Source organism: Panicum virgatum, chromosome 3K (assembly GCF_016808335.1).
Source record: "Panicum virgatum strain AP13 chromosome 3K, P.virgatum_v5, whole genome shotgun sequence".
NCBI classification, from domain to species: Eukaryota; Viridiplantae; Streptophyta; class Magnoliopsida; order Poales; family Poaceae; genus Panicum; species Panicum virgatum.
The window spans coordinates 2,822,900-2,836,298 of NC_053138.1; the positions used below are offsets into that span (position 1 = coordinate 2,822,900).

Here is a 13,399-nt window from a genome sequence, read left to right on the forward strand (position 1 = left end):
ATATTTATAGTTCTCTATTTATACCTTTTTTGCTGATGTGGCACCCTAATTATTGAAAAGAGAAGAAAAAAACAAGACTTGATTTCTAGATAAGACTTCAAGTCTACGCGCTCTTCCATGCCCAAAAAACCAGGGAGACTTGCATTGTGGAGGGGGCGTGGAGTCCATTGATCATGTGATGGAAGAAAAACAATAAATGATTTTATATATAGAAACTACTATTCTCCCTATCTCTAAATAAACGCAATTCTTTGACTTTTAGAAACTGTGTTTGACCGCTCTTCTTATTCAACTTTCTTTTACAAATATTATCACTTTTGTTATGACTTATTACATCACTAATAATATTTTAATAATATTTTATTTGTCTTATAATTTACATAAAAAATTTAAATAAGATGAGCGGTCAAACATAGTTTCTAAAAATCAAATAATTGCGTTTACTTTGGGACGGAGGGAGTATTACACACTTTTATATTAGAAAGTATAATTTCACCTTCACCGCGGCTTCAGGAAAACTTCCCACGCCACTGCCAGCCAGGGCGCTGGCCAGTGGCCACTGGGATGCAAGTTCATGGGACCTTCCTTCCACAGCTCCACCGCCATGGCTTGCCAACTGTGCCGCCGGCGTGGCAGCCGGTCGTCGTCCTCCCCCAAGACCCACACACACTTTACAGCAGGGACCCAGGCCCCTACGCGCTGGCCCCACACTCTCCAAACCGCAAGACCCAACCGCCATCCAACTGACACGACGCAGGGGCACCAGGAATTCGCACTGGCATGAGGGCCCACGCGGATTGGGGCCCACACGTCATTGGGCGGCTACCGAGGCCACCGGCAAACAGTCGCCCGGGCCCGCCCGCGTCTGCTGGAGCACAGCCCGATATGAATAGGAACCGCGGCAAGGCATTCTCCCCAGCGAAAATGACGCTTTTACCCTCCTTGCACCCTGACTCGCGTAGACCCAGACCACGTACACCGAGTCCACCCCGCAGACACCTCGCGTCCACACCAAAGATTCCCCACGCTCCCTGCACCGTCCCCACTGACTGAGTCCTCCCTCCACCGTCCATCCACCTCGAGATCCGTGTCAAGGCTTCACCCCCTCCGTGAACCGCGACCACGCGGTGGGCAGCGGCAGCAACCCCGCGTCCTCCGCCCTTCTACTCCTCACACGTACGAAAGCCCACCAACCCGACCCACTGCCCTCACGCAGACACACTCTTGTCTCTCCTCGCAGCCCCCACCCGGAACGCCGCCGCCGCCGCTGCCGCTGCCGCTGCCGCTGCCGCTGCGAGGGTGTGAGCTAGCCGAGGACCTCGCCGCCGTCGCTGACCGACATGGACCCGCGCTTCCCGCTGCCGTCCGCGCCGGCGCCGTCCTCGGGCGGCGGCGCCGCGCCGCGGGGGCACCACCGGCGCGCCCACTCGGAGACGTTCCTCCGCTTCCCCGACGCGGACCTCCTCCTCGACCCGGACGGCGACTTCTCCTTCTCCGACCTCGACTTCCCCTCGCTCTCCGACGACTCCCCGGCCGTCTCTGACCCCACCCCGCCCCCGCCGCCGCCGCAGGCGGCCCCGGCGCCCGCGCCCCGCCCGCCTGGAGGGTCCCACACGCGGAGCCTCTCTCTCGACGCCGCTTTCTTCGAGGGACTCGCCTTGCAAGGCACGGGAAGCGGAGGAGGAGGAGGGGCTGGGCACAAGAGGAGCGGCTCCATGGATGGGGCCAGCTCGCCGTTCGAGGGCGAGTCGGCGCTCTCGACCGGCCTGCCGGACTACGCCAAGAAGGCCATGCCCGCCGAGAGGATCGCCGAGCTCGCGCTCATCGACCCCAAGCGCGCCAAGAGGTTGGGAAATTTTGGCCTGCTTTGCTCCCCCCTTTTTTTATTCCCCATCAATCGATATTTGATGCTTCCCAGATCCGAATGTTACCTTCTTATCCAATACTGTAATTTAGCATGTATGCACGTTGAGTCATCAAAGTTTTGTAGCGATGTGCTGCTAGTGTTAGTGTGCTATCTGTTATGGAATCTGAGCTGTCTGCATCATTTTAATAACAATAGTTGCGAGATTTAGGGTTATCATTATTACCAAATTATGTTAAGCTTATGCTGGTGCTGTTGCGTAGGATTCTGGCGAACAGGCAGTCAGCGGCAAGGTCTAAGGAGAGGAAGATCAAGTATACTAGTGAACTGGAGAGGAAGGTCCAGACTCTGCAGACCGAGGCCACTACGCTGTCAGCGCAGCTCACTCTTCTCCAGGTATAGGGTTATATTTGCCAAAATCAGTTAAACTGTTTGATGAATTGATGTGTTGGGTAATAACATGTTTTGTTGTACTTGGGTCATAACATCTTGCTGGTTTCTGTGCAGTAGCTTGGTTCATGTTTGGTGGGACTGCAGTTTCTTATTGCTGTGTGGAGTCAAGTAGCTGGTTTATGCTATAGGATAATTGCATTTTTAGAATCAAATCCATATACTACTGAATGAATTTTCCATCAAACAGTAATTTGGAGTAGCTTTATTGTTTCCACTTTTGTCAGAACCCAAAAGTTTTTAAAGAATTTAGCATGCCATGTGATGTGTATTGATACTGGGATCGAGCAGTTGGTACATTTTTGTATAATAACAGTCTTTCAGCTTGCATAAGGAGCTCTTAGCTGCAAAACACTAGGGTGGTGAGATTTTTCAAACTGAAAAATGAACAGCTGTGGATACCAAATTATTAAACATTTCGATTGCACAGGCCTTTAAGAATGAAGATGCAGTTACATGATGAAAATATTACTCTCTCCATATTGCAAAAAGCTAATGTTTATGTATATACATGTGCACCTAGTATTTGAATGTAACATATTGTTAGGCATTGTCTGTGACATAGAGATTTTACATGTTTGGGACAGTTCAGTCAGCGGGAATCTGTTCCAAGGGTAGATGTGCTGATAGAAAATAAATTGTGACATGAGTATGCCCTGAAACTAAATCTGTTTGTGCCTTCATGGCAAGTTAGAAAGACATGGTAAATTGGTTTTCTATTAAGATTCTCATTTCTTTTCTGGAATCTGTATGGCAAGTTGCACGGTGTTTTAGGGTGGGGGTGCATGGGGGCAGCTTGTGTATATATTGATATTAGATATCTAATTAGAGCTTAAACATTTATTTCCTTTACTCAGTACTGTCGCTCGATTGACATGTAACTGGCATGGGAAAAGGAGTTAAATAGGATTCAATGTGCCTAGTAGTTTTAGAGGTAAAGCGAATGTTTGGGGCCCAATAGGTCATTACACACCACAAATGGCGCACTGATGCTCGATTGCCGATTATGATTTGACTGAAGTGGATTGGATCAGATGTATATGTTTTTTCTGAAGATTAAGTGGTCACAGATAGAAAATATTTCGCTGTAAAGTGTCAAGAAAAACTTGGGTAGTAACCCACCATTTGGTTAGGCAAGGCCGGCAAGGCGGCAACCCACAGTCCAGGAGTAATACTATGCTCTAAAGAAAGAAACAAGATGATTGATGATGAAATGGCTGAGTTTAATTCATCTTGGTTATTTGCAATTTCGTGTACCACTTAAAGTTCTAAACAAATTTTTATTTCTATACTGGTAAGACCTCCGATAATAGATATGTTTTCACAATAAAGGAAGTTATCATGGTTTTATATAAACTGTGTGAGCTGTACTTAATACTGATTGTTATTAAATACACTGCTATTTTTTGTATGTCCGAGAATATTTGATAGGGATTGTTATTTAAAGGGTTGAAGCCAACAGTTTTAATTTTCTTTCCACCCCTTCTGCGAATATGCTGTTTAACATTTTATGATGCAACAGTTTCTTTTGTTCCTCACATATATAATACCCTCGTATCTGATGTATTGTGATTTACTTCAAAACCAGAGGGACACAACTGGTTTAACTGCTGAGAACAGAGAGCTCAAACTTCGATTGCAGTCCATGGAAGAGCAAGCTAAACTGCGGGATGGTATGTTCTGATCTTCCATTGAAACTATTTCTGACCTCCTGGTTGTAACCATCGCATGTTCTTAAACACAAACTTTCTGTGCTACAAGATCTCTGATTTTACTGACAAGTTGATTGATCTGTTAGAAAAACGAGATAGAGCAATTCTAGTTTCTTAGTTATTTAGGGAATCAGCACATTGACATGTTCCATTTTCTACCTCTACAGCTTTGAACGAAGCCCTGAGAGAAGAGGTCCAGCGACTTAAGATAGCTGCAGGGCAAGCTGTGAACATGAACGGGAACCCCTTCAATGGTGGACTCCAGCAACAGATACCATCCTATTTCGTGCAGCAGCAGCAGCAGATGTCATACTTTGGTGGCCACCAGGCTCAGCATCACAATCAAAACCATCATCACCAGAGTCCATCGAATGGGGGCCAGTCGCTGAGTGGTCAGTCCCTAAACGACTCCATGGATTTCATTTGAGGACAATATCAGGGCCAATGTTATCACATACCAACTGCAGTTCAGCATTGTAAAGATAGCTAATGTACCATGTATGCATATGCCTCATTGGTAGGGTAGTTAGCTCTTGTATCATTAATCAGCAAGTAATTCCTGTATGACATAATCTCCGCTTTTTTATCTTTGTAACTTTGTTGGTTTCTGGAGTAATGTACTAGACTGAATTAACTACCCTTAACAGTTTCTGTACATGTTCTCTTACCAGTGGAAGCATTTAGTTATCTGTCAGTTGTTCTGCTCCATTCTGTGCCTGTTCACTATATTGGGTTTGTAAACACGTTGCTGCTATGTGCATCGGATACAGTTGGTTAGCAAGGCATCAATGTGCATCAAATTAGTGCTAGCATGTCAGACCTTAATCAAATAATTGTGGCAAAAGACACGACGCCTGGAATTACCTGCAAAACAGCTTTGTATTGTTATTGCTAAATTATGAACTGGGGCTAGTCCATACATATTATGTCTCCATTTGAATTACCTTTTAAATTATTGATAACTAGATTCTAAATAAACCATGACATAGTTTAAGGCTATATATTAGTTTGAAAGCAAGATAATAGGCCTACTTGCATCAAGCAAGATATATTAGTTCAAAACCATTACTAGCTCTCCTTGAAGGCTAGAATATGTTTTATCTGGACCTCACCGGCCAGACAGCAGGCAGGTGGTTGGTCTCTCTCAACTTCTCAAGTCATTTGACAAATCAGATTGCAGGATCGCAACAAATCAGGTGGTGATGCGCCCTTATCATATCTCACCTTTCCTCCTCCCTTTTAATCTAATGTTAACCATTTATTTGGACAAAAATATCCACTTCGGCAAGATTGGGGGATGGCACCTGCATTTTTTTTTATATAAAAAAGACCCGGTCGTATGGCCTTTTCACAAAAAGTGGGGGCAGGCCCGGAGGGCCAGATTTTAAGGCTTTTGGACTAAGTGCTCAGCTTGAGGACTGCTAATTTTGCGGGAGAAGTATCACTGACAATCTTTGATGTTTTTTGCATAAAGTTTTATAGTAAAAAAATTAAGCGAACGTGCGGAACTTGTTTTTTTTTCTCGAATCGTGTGGAACTTGTTGATTGTTCTAATCTCAGCTAGAAACTAACAAGTCACAACTCTAGTAGCATTCAAGTATAGCGCTAGCACTAACAGCAATTCCTAAACTTACCCCTGTGTGTGTAGGTGATGACACAGGAACCAATAGGATAGCTTGATCCGAAATTCACTGAACGTGCATGCGTCTTTGAGGGACAGCGGACTCTCCATCAATAATGTACTTTTCACTACGGATGGCAAACTCTTAATTCTTAAGAAGGAAACTCGCTTTTGAAGTCCAGATGAAAAATCAAAAGCAACATAGGAAACAAAAGGGCGTGCTTTCTCTAAGAATGCTTTTTTCTTTTGTTAGCTGACCAGCTGGGTGCACTGAGCCTCGACAGCCTTATGCACTGATGTCCATTTGTAAGCTTGTTAGGTCTACTTGACAGGTGAACATGAAGATAAAAAAAACGTTAGGCTGCTCAAAGCCGCAGGATCCAAAGGTCATGTTGTATTTATGGCAACACATTCACGACAGCATTTAGCTACTTTCTTTTGCAGCTTCCAAAGCCTTATTTCTGTAAGACTTAATCTGCAGTTGTCCCTTATCTGATTTTGGTCAAGGAAGTCTGCAGCAGCCTTTGTTGACTTGCAGCTTTTGTTGACTTATGGCTCTAGGCCACTAATGATAGAAGTTATTAGCCATAAGTGGTAGCACCTTAGAGTAGGTAGCAATGGTGTATAAATATGAGTGCAATGCAATGAGAAAAGGCAGTTCAGTTTGCCACAATCCAGTCTCTAGCTCTCAGCCAACGCAGAGAGCTGTGAGTGTATGTGTGTGTAGAGGAGCTCAGCTCTTCTTCTACCTTGGAGCAAAGGAGAGGGAGAAGAAGGTGAGCAGGTTGCTTACCTGGTCCTTGATTTCAGGGACCAACAAGTGGCATCAGAGCCGTACGGTGTCGTTCTAGCCCAGCGGCTGAACGATGGCTGGCGACAACTCCCCGGCGTCCAGTGCAGGCGACAAGGGGAAGGATGTCTCGGAGGTTGTGATCAGGACGGTGCGGGAGACGAGCTCGCGGGACTGGCCGCAGCTCACTCGCACCAACTATGGCGAGTGGGTGGTGCTGATGAAGTGGCGGCTCAAGGCGCGCAATCTCTGGACGGCCGTGGAAGTCGGCACCAAAGAAGAGGATGAAGACGTCCAGGCCATGGACGCACTGCTGTCATCCACGCCACCAGAGTTCCACGAGGCCATCGGCAACAAGAAGACGGCGAAGGAGGCGTGGGACATGCTGGCTTCATTCCGAGTTGGCTCGGATCGAGCCAAGAGGGCCAAGGCGCAGCAGCTGCGCAGGGACTTCGACGACCTGAAGTTCCGCCACGGCGAGGCTGTGGAGGACTTTGCGCTCCGACTCCAGTCGTTGGCAAGCCAGTTGGCAACGCTGGGGAAGAAGTTGGAGGAGGAGGACGTCGTCTGCAAGCTGCTCCGCGCGTGCCCGGCCAAGTACAGCCATATGGCGGTTACAATCGAGGCCACCTTGGACCTGGATCAGGTCTCGCTCGAGGACGTCGTCGGTCGACTTCGCCTGACCGAAGGGCGTTCTGATGCGCCGCTGGAGCGGAGGCAGGAGAGCGGCAAGTTGCTGCTCACCGAGGAGGAGTGGAACGCGCGCATGAAGCGGCGGACCGGGGAGAACTCCTCAAGCCGCGGCGGGTATGCCGGCGGCAACAAGGCGCGCGGGAATCCGCGCGGGAAAGGGAAAAAGAAAAAGAACTTCGACCCCGATGCCTGCCGCAAGTGCAGCAAGATCGAGCACTGGGCTAAGGAGTGCCCGGAGCGGAAAGAGAAGAAGGAGGAGGCCCACCTAGCTCAAGAAGAGAGCGACGACGACCACGCGCTGTTGATGGCGCAATACTGCGCGCTGAAGGATGGCGAAGCAGAGGAGGCGGACACGGAGCAGAGGACTGCGCCGCAGCCCGTCAACCTTGACGAGCCAGAGGCGCGGGTGTTGCTGGGCGCGGTCGGCAACGAGCTGTAGCAGAGGTGGTACCTGGACTCTGGGGCCAGCAACCACATGACGGGGAGCAGGGCCGCCTTCTCTGACCTCGACGAAAGCAAGACCGGGACGGTCAAGTTCGGCGATGGCTCGCGGGTCATCATCCGCGGGCAGGGCACGGTCCTCTTCAGGTGCCGCAACGGCGAGCACCGCGCACTCCAGGACGTGTACTACATTCCCCAGCTGCGCTCAAACATCGTGAGCATGGGGCAGCTGGATGAGCACGGGTCGGAGGTGCTCATTAAGGCCGGAGTACTGAGCATAAGGGACCGGGAACGGCGTCTTCTCGCCAAGATAACACGTTCCCGTAACCGGCTTTATCTCCTGGATTTGAAGGTGGAGCAGCCGGTGTGTCTCGCGGCGGCGTGCACGGAGGAACCATGGTTGTGGCATGGGAGGTTCGGCCACTTGAGCTTCGAGGCACTTGGACGCCTGGGCAAGATGGTGACCGGGCTGCCGCAGATCAAGCACGTCGACGAGCTCTGCGACAGCTGCTTGGCCAGGAAGCAGAGGCGTCTGCCGTTCCCAAAGACGGCCAAGTACCGGGCGCAGGAGGTGCTCCAGCTGGTCCACGGGGACCTGTGCGGGCCCATCACGCCGGCGACGCATGGTGGTCGGAGATACTTCCTCCTGCTCGTGGACGACTGCAGTCGGTATATGTGGCTGCAGCTCCTGACGAGCAAAGATGAGGCGGCGGAGGCCATCAGGCGCTTCAAGGCGCGGGCAGAGGCGGACTCCGGGAAGAGGCTGCGCGTCCTCAGAACCGACCGTGGCGGCGAGTTCACGGCGGTGGAATTCGCCAGCTACTGCGCAGGAGAGGGAGTGGCGCGTCAACTGATGGCGCCATATTCGCCACAGCAGAATGGCGTAGTCGAGCGGCGAAATCAAACCATCGTTGGGATGGCACGCTCGATGATGAAGGCGAAGGCGATGCCGGCGGAATTCTGGGGCGAGGCGGTGAGCACGGCGGTGTTCATCTTGAACCGCTCACCGACCAAGGCCCTGAAGGGGATGACGCCGTATCAGGCGTGGTATGGGCGTAAGCCAAACGTCTCGTACCTACGCACGTTCGGCTGCATCGGGCACGTGAAGACCGTCAAGCCAGGCCTTGGGAAGCTTGAAGATCGGAGCACCAAGATGGTGTTCCTAGGCTATGAAAATGGGACGAAGGCCTATCGGCTCTACGACCCAGCCCGGGAGAAGGTGGTGGTGTCCCGGGATGTCGTTTTCGACGAGGCGGCGGCATGGAGATGGAGCACGCCCGCGGCAGGGGAAGAAGAGGGGTCCGACGGCGGCTTGACGGGCGAATTCGTCGTCGAGCAGCTGGTGATCGAGCGCCGGAGTGGCGCAGAGGAGGCAGCGCAGGAGCCAGAAGCGGAGGCGGTGGAGCCTCCAAGTCCTGGCACGGCGGAGGTTCCGCCAAGTCCTGGCGCGGCGAGTTCAGCGTCCCCAGCCTCCCCTGTTTTTCCAGAACAGGGGACCCCGACAGCGGCGGCGGATCCTGAGTTCACATCCCCTCCGTCCTCCTACTCGGAGTTTGTGGATGCCTACCACGACGGAGAGGAGCTCCGATTCAGGCGAGTGGACGACATCATCGGTGATGCAGAGCTGCCGGGGCTGGCCTCGCGTCTCACCGATCCAGAGCTCATGCTCATGAGCGCTGAGGAGCCGGCCACGTTCGCGGTTGCGGAGCGTGACGCGGACTGGCGGAAGGCCATGATGGAGGAGATGCGGTCAATCGAGGACAACCGCACCTGGGAGCTGGTCGATCCGCCGGCGGGATGCCGGCCGATTGGCCTGAAATGGGTCTACAAGGTAAAGCGGGACGAGCGCGGCTCCATTGTCAAGCACAAGGCTCGGCTCGTTGCCCGTGGTTTTGTGCAGCGTGAAGGGATTGATTTCAAGGAGGTGTTCGCACCGGTGGCTCGGATGGAGTCGGTGCGGTTGCTGCTAGCTCTTGCGGCAGCAAAGGACTGGCAGGTCCATCACCTCGACGTCAAATCGGCGTTCTTGAACGGCGACCTGGAGGAGAAGGTCTACGTCAAGCAGGCGCCGGGCTTCGCGGTGCCGGGGGCAGAGCACAAGGTGCTCCGGCTGCGGAAGGCTCTGTATGGGCTGCGCCAAGCTCCCAGGGCGTGGAACGCCAAGCTCGACACCACCATGGATGAGCTTGGGTTCGCACGCTGTGCCACCGAGCATGCGTTGTACACACGACGACAGGGGAAGGAAGAGCTCATCGTCGACGTGTACGTGGACGACCTGATCGTCACCGGAGCTCGGGCGCAGGACATTGAAGCGTTCAAATGCGAGATGGCGGCTCGTTTCAAGATGAGCGATCTCGGCGCACTCTCCTACTACCTCGGCATCGAGGTAAAGCAGAGGAGGGACTCCATCACGCTGGGCCAGCGCGCCTATACGCTCAAACTGCTGGAGCAGGCCGGGATGACGGGCTGCAAGCCCATGGCGACGCCGATGGAGGAGCGGATCAAGCTGTCGAAGAACAGCACGGCGGCGAGGGTGGACGCAACGCGTTACCGGAGCATCGTCGGCGGGCTGCGGTGGCTGACGCATACGCGGCCGGACATCACGTTCGCAGTCGGGTATGTGAGCCGTTTCCTCGAAGACCCGCGGGAGGACCACTGGACAGCGGTCAAGCGGGTGCTGCGCTACGTCCAGGCCTCTCTGGACATGGTCTTCGTCTTCCCCAGGCACGGCGGGCTTCAGCTGACGGCATTCAGCGATGCGGACATGGCTGGAGATGTGGATGGACGGAAGAGCACCACAGGTGTGCTCGTCTCCCTTGGAACCGCACCGGTGGCTTGGCAGTCACTGAAGCAGAAGGTGGTGGCGCTGTCAACCTGTGAATCGGAGTACATTGCAGCGGCCACCGCGGCGTGCCAAGTCGTTTGGCTGCGCCGGCTGTTGGGTGAGCTCACTGGCGTTGAAGCTCGCCCGCCAGCACTCAAGGTGGACAACCAGCCGGCCATTGCACTGGCAAAGAACCCCGTCTTTCACGACCGAAGCAAGCATATCGATGTGAAGTTCCATTTTCTTCGGGACTGCGTCAATGGGGGGCACCTTGTCATCGAATTCGTCGACACCGGACGGCAACTCGCTGACATCCTCACCAAGTCGCTCGGGCGTCTTCGGTTCTCGGAATTGAGGAAGATGATCGGCATGGATGAGGTCCAGGGCTAGCAGCAGGATTAGGGGAAGTAATGTAAGACTTAATCTGCAGCTGTCCCTTATCTGATTTTGGTCAAGGAAGTCTGCAGCAGCCTTTGTTGACTTGCAGCTTTTGTTGACTTATGGCTCTATGCCACTAATGATAGAAGTTATTAGCCATAAGTGGTAGCACCTTAGAGTAGGTAGCAATGGTGTATAAATATGAGTGCAATGCAATGAGAAAAGTCAGTTCAGCTTGCCACAATCCAGTCTCCAGCTCTCAGCCAACGCAGAGAGCTGTGAGTGTATGTGTGTGTAGAGGAGCTCAGCTCTTCTTCTACCTTGGAGCAAAGGAGAGGGAGAAGAAGGTGAGCAGGTTGCTTACCTGGTCCTTGATTTCAGGGACCAACAATTTCTGGCTGAACACATACTTGTTAGGATGGTCAAATTGATCCAGCTTGCTAGCTCACTGAAAAGAATGATCGGCCTTACTAAGGTTATTTCGGCTTATTGGAATTTGTTCTATACCTGCTGTTTAGTCTTCTTGCTTCGTACATTTGTTATGAATTTGCCTTTTGAATTTGTCGGTTTTTTCTTCAGTGGTGTTAGCTGCACATTTTGTTAACCATCATATATCAATGGTGATGGCTACTATTTAATGTAGTTTTGCAAGTCCTAAGCTTCACTGTCACCTTGTGTTTTCTTGACATGGGGCAGGTTGCTTTGGTTCAATTAAAAAAAAATAAGAGAGAGATAGGCTATTTCAGCTGCTGGCTGTTTTTCAACTTGTGGGCTGTTTGGTGCTACCTTTTACTTTCAGAGCTCATTATGCTTCTACTGTTTTCTACGCCAACTTACCTGTTACCCAATAATTTGCATCTTTTAATGCCTCTTCTTCGTATTAGTGATACAGATATCTTACAGTGCCAGATTGGCATGCAGATTGCTGCATTATGCTTCTCTTTGGGGTTCAGGTATTGTTTTGGGCTTCCTGGTTTTGAGAGATTGACTGCAAGCTGTGGCGCTAACTCAACAAGGAGACATGCACCAAGCTGTCCAAGGACTCAAAACCAGGTGTGTTGACAGAATCTATAGCGAAGGAGATGAGCGGCTGAGCGGCGTAGTCCGTAGCTACATATTACTTAGACTCGAGCCTGACCGGTTATTTCAAATAGAAAACAACAGGTTAGTATGCTGTCACCTTTTTCCCTTTATTGCTACAAGTACAAGGCGCATCCTACCTTCTCCTCAAGAACTGAACGTTTTTTCTACTGAAATTTTTTTCTGCCATTCACATTTTGATAAGTGCTTGAATAGCCATATCAAGTCATGTTTTTTTCAGTCTGGAATGTCTACTAGATGTCTAGATTCTTCTGATTATTTGATTATGTGATCATCATGCTGATACCTACCCTGGAAGAAGAAAGAAAAAACAACTAAGGTTTGCATGTCCTTTAGAATTGTTTCAATATGCTGATTCCCTGACTTTCAACCAGAATCATTGGTCTGATGGAATCATTGATCCAGTGCTGCATTTGTGATTAATTTGTTTATCTAATATAATGCTTCGCTTCTTTCTCTGGTACAATTAGGATGACACCAAGGTCTCCATCGGCCGGCCTTGACTCATTTGATGTACGTCATTGTTGGTAGAGTCTTCCATAAGCATGGCAAACATCCAAACCAATACTTTGTAGACTATGCGGCCACTTCATTGTTCGTTTCAAATAATTGCTATTAAACTCTAAATATATGATGGCACCATGAAAGTTTGAGTTGTGGCTATTATAGTTTCCTTCATATTTACAGGCCTGCCCACTTGTACGGTTGTACCATATAGATTTCGTCCTGGTTTGCCTCATGGTTGCGATGATCACGGCAGGCTTCTTACCCTCTTCGCTGACAAAACGAACTATGAATTCATGTGCGTAGCTTGCATGTGTTCCAAGCTGCCAAGAATCTTTTGTTGTAAAAGAATAAATACTTCACTTTCCAACTGTGCAAGCTTGTTTTATTGTATGTCCCTTTTTGTTTTGGTTAATGATGACAAAAATTAATAGTTGCAATAAACAATGCAGGGGAGTACTGACACTGGGCTAATCACAAGATACCCCTTGTTAGCGTGTGGATGGTGACATCTGAGCTTGTCCTCTAATACCATCTAATTTATGTGCCGCTTGGCAGGTGATCAACAAATTTGCCTCTTCTATTTGTTCCAGTTTACAGTTATTGCTGCTTAAAGATTATATATCAAAGCATAACATTTGTGGTTTTTCACCATCTTAACTGCTTTATTCAAGATCTTGCTTCAATATACTTCTCACGATCTCAACATTCAATATTATATTGCAGATTTTCAACCCTGTTTTATCTAACTGTAATTTTAAATTACCACAGAGAAGAGTCTTCAGTACAAGTCGAGATGAAAAACAAGAGGTCGATTGGAACCGAGAATATCTCAGTGGCCCCCATTTGTTCTGTGTGAGTCCCCTTTCTGCATCAACTCTACGCCTTCAGACAAGCAGCATTGTTCTCTTCCAGTTACATGCTATTGGTTGCCTCTCCTGCATCTCTCTTAAAAATTGATGTGGTGTTAGAATCAATGCTGTACCAGCTACATTATGAAACTGCGAAGAGTTTAATATTC

At 49.9% G+C, this 13,399-nt stretch overlaps 1 protein-coding gene across 1 annotated transcript; it reads left to right on the forward strand.

Annotated features, from left to right (window-relative positions):
* The first annotated feature begins 1,196 nt into the window (after positions 1 to 1,196).
* On the forward strand, positions 1,197 to 4,734 carry LOC120696782 (transcription factor VIP1-like). The gene is made up of 4 exons (XM_039979768.1): positions 1,197 to 1,846; positions 2,128 to 2,260; positions 3,903 to 3,987; positions 4,194 to 4,734. The coding sequence occupies exons 1-4, from the start codon at positions 1,341 to 1,343 to the stop codon at positions 4,451 to 4,453; spliced, it is 984 nt and encodes a 327-aa protein (XP_039835702.1). The 5' UTR covers positions 1,197 to 1,340; the 3' UTR covers positions 4,454 to 4,734.
* The last annotated feature ends 8,665 nt before the right edge of the window (positions 4,735 to 13,399 follow it).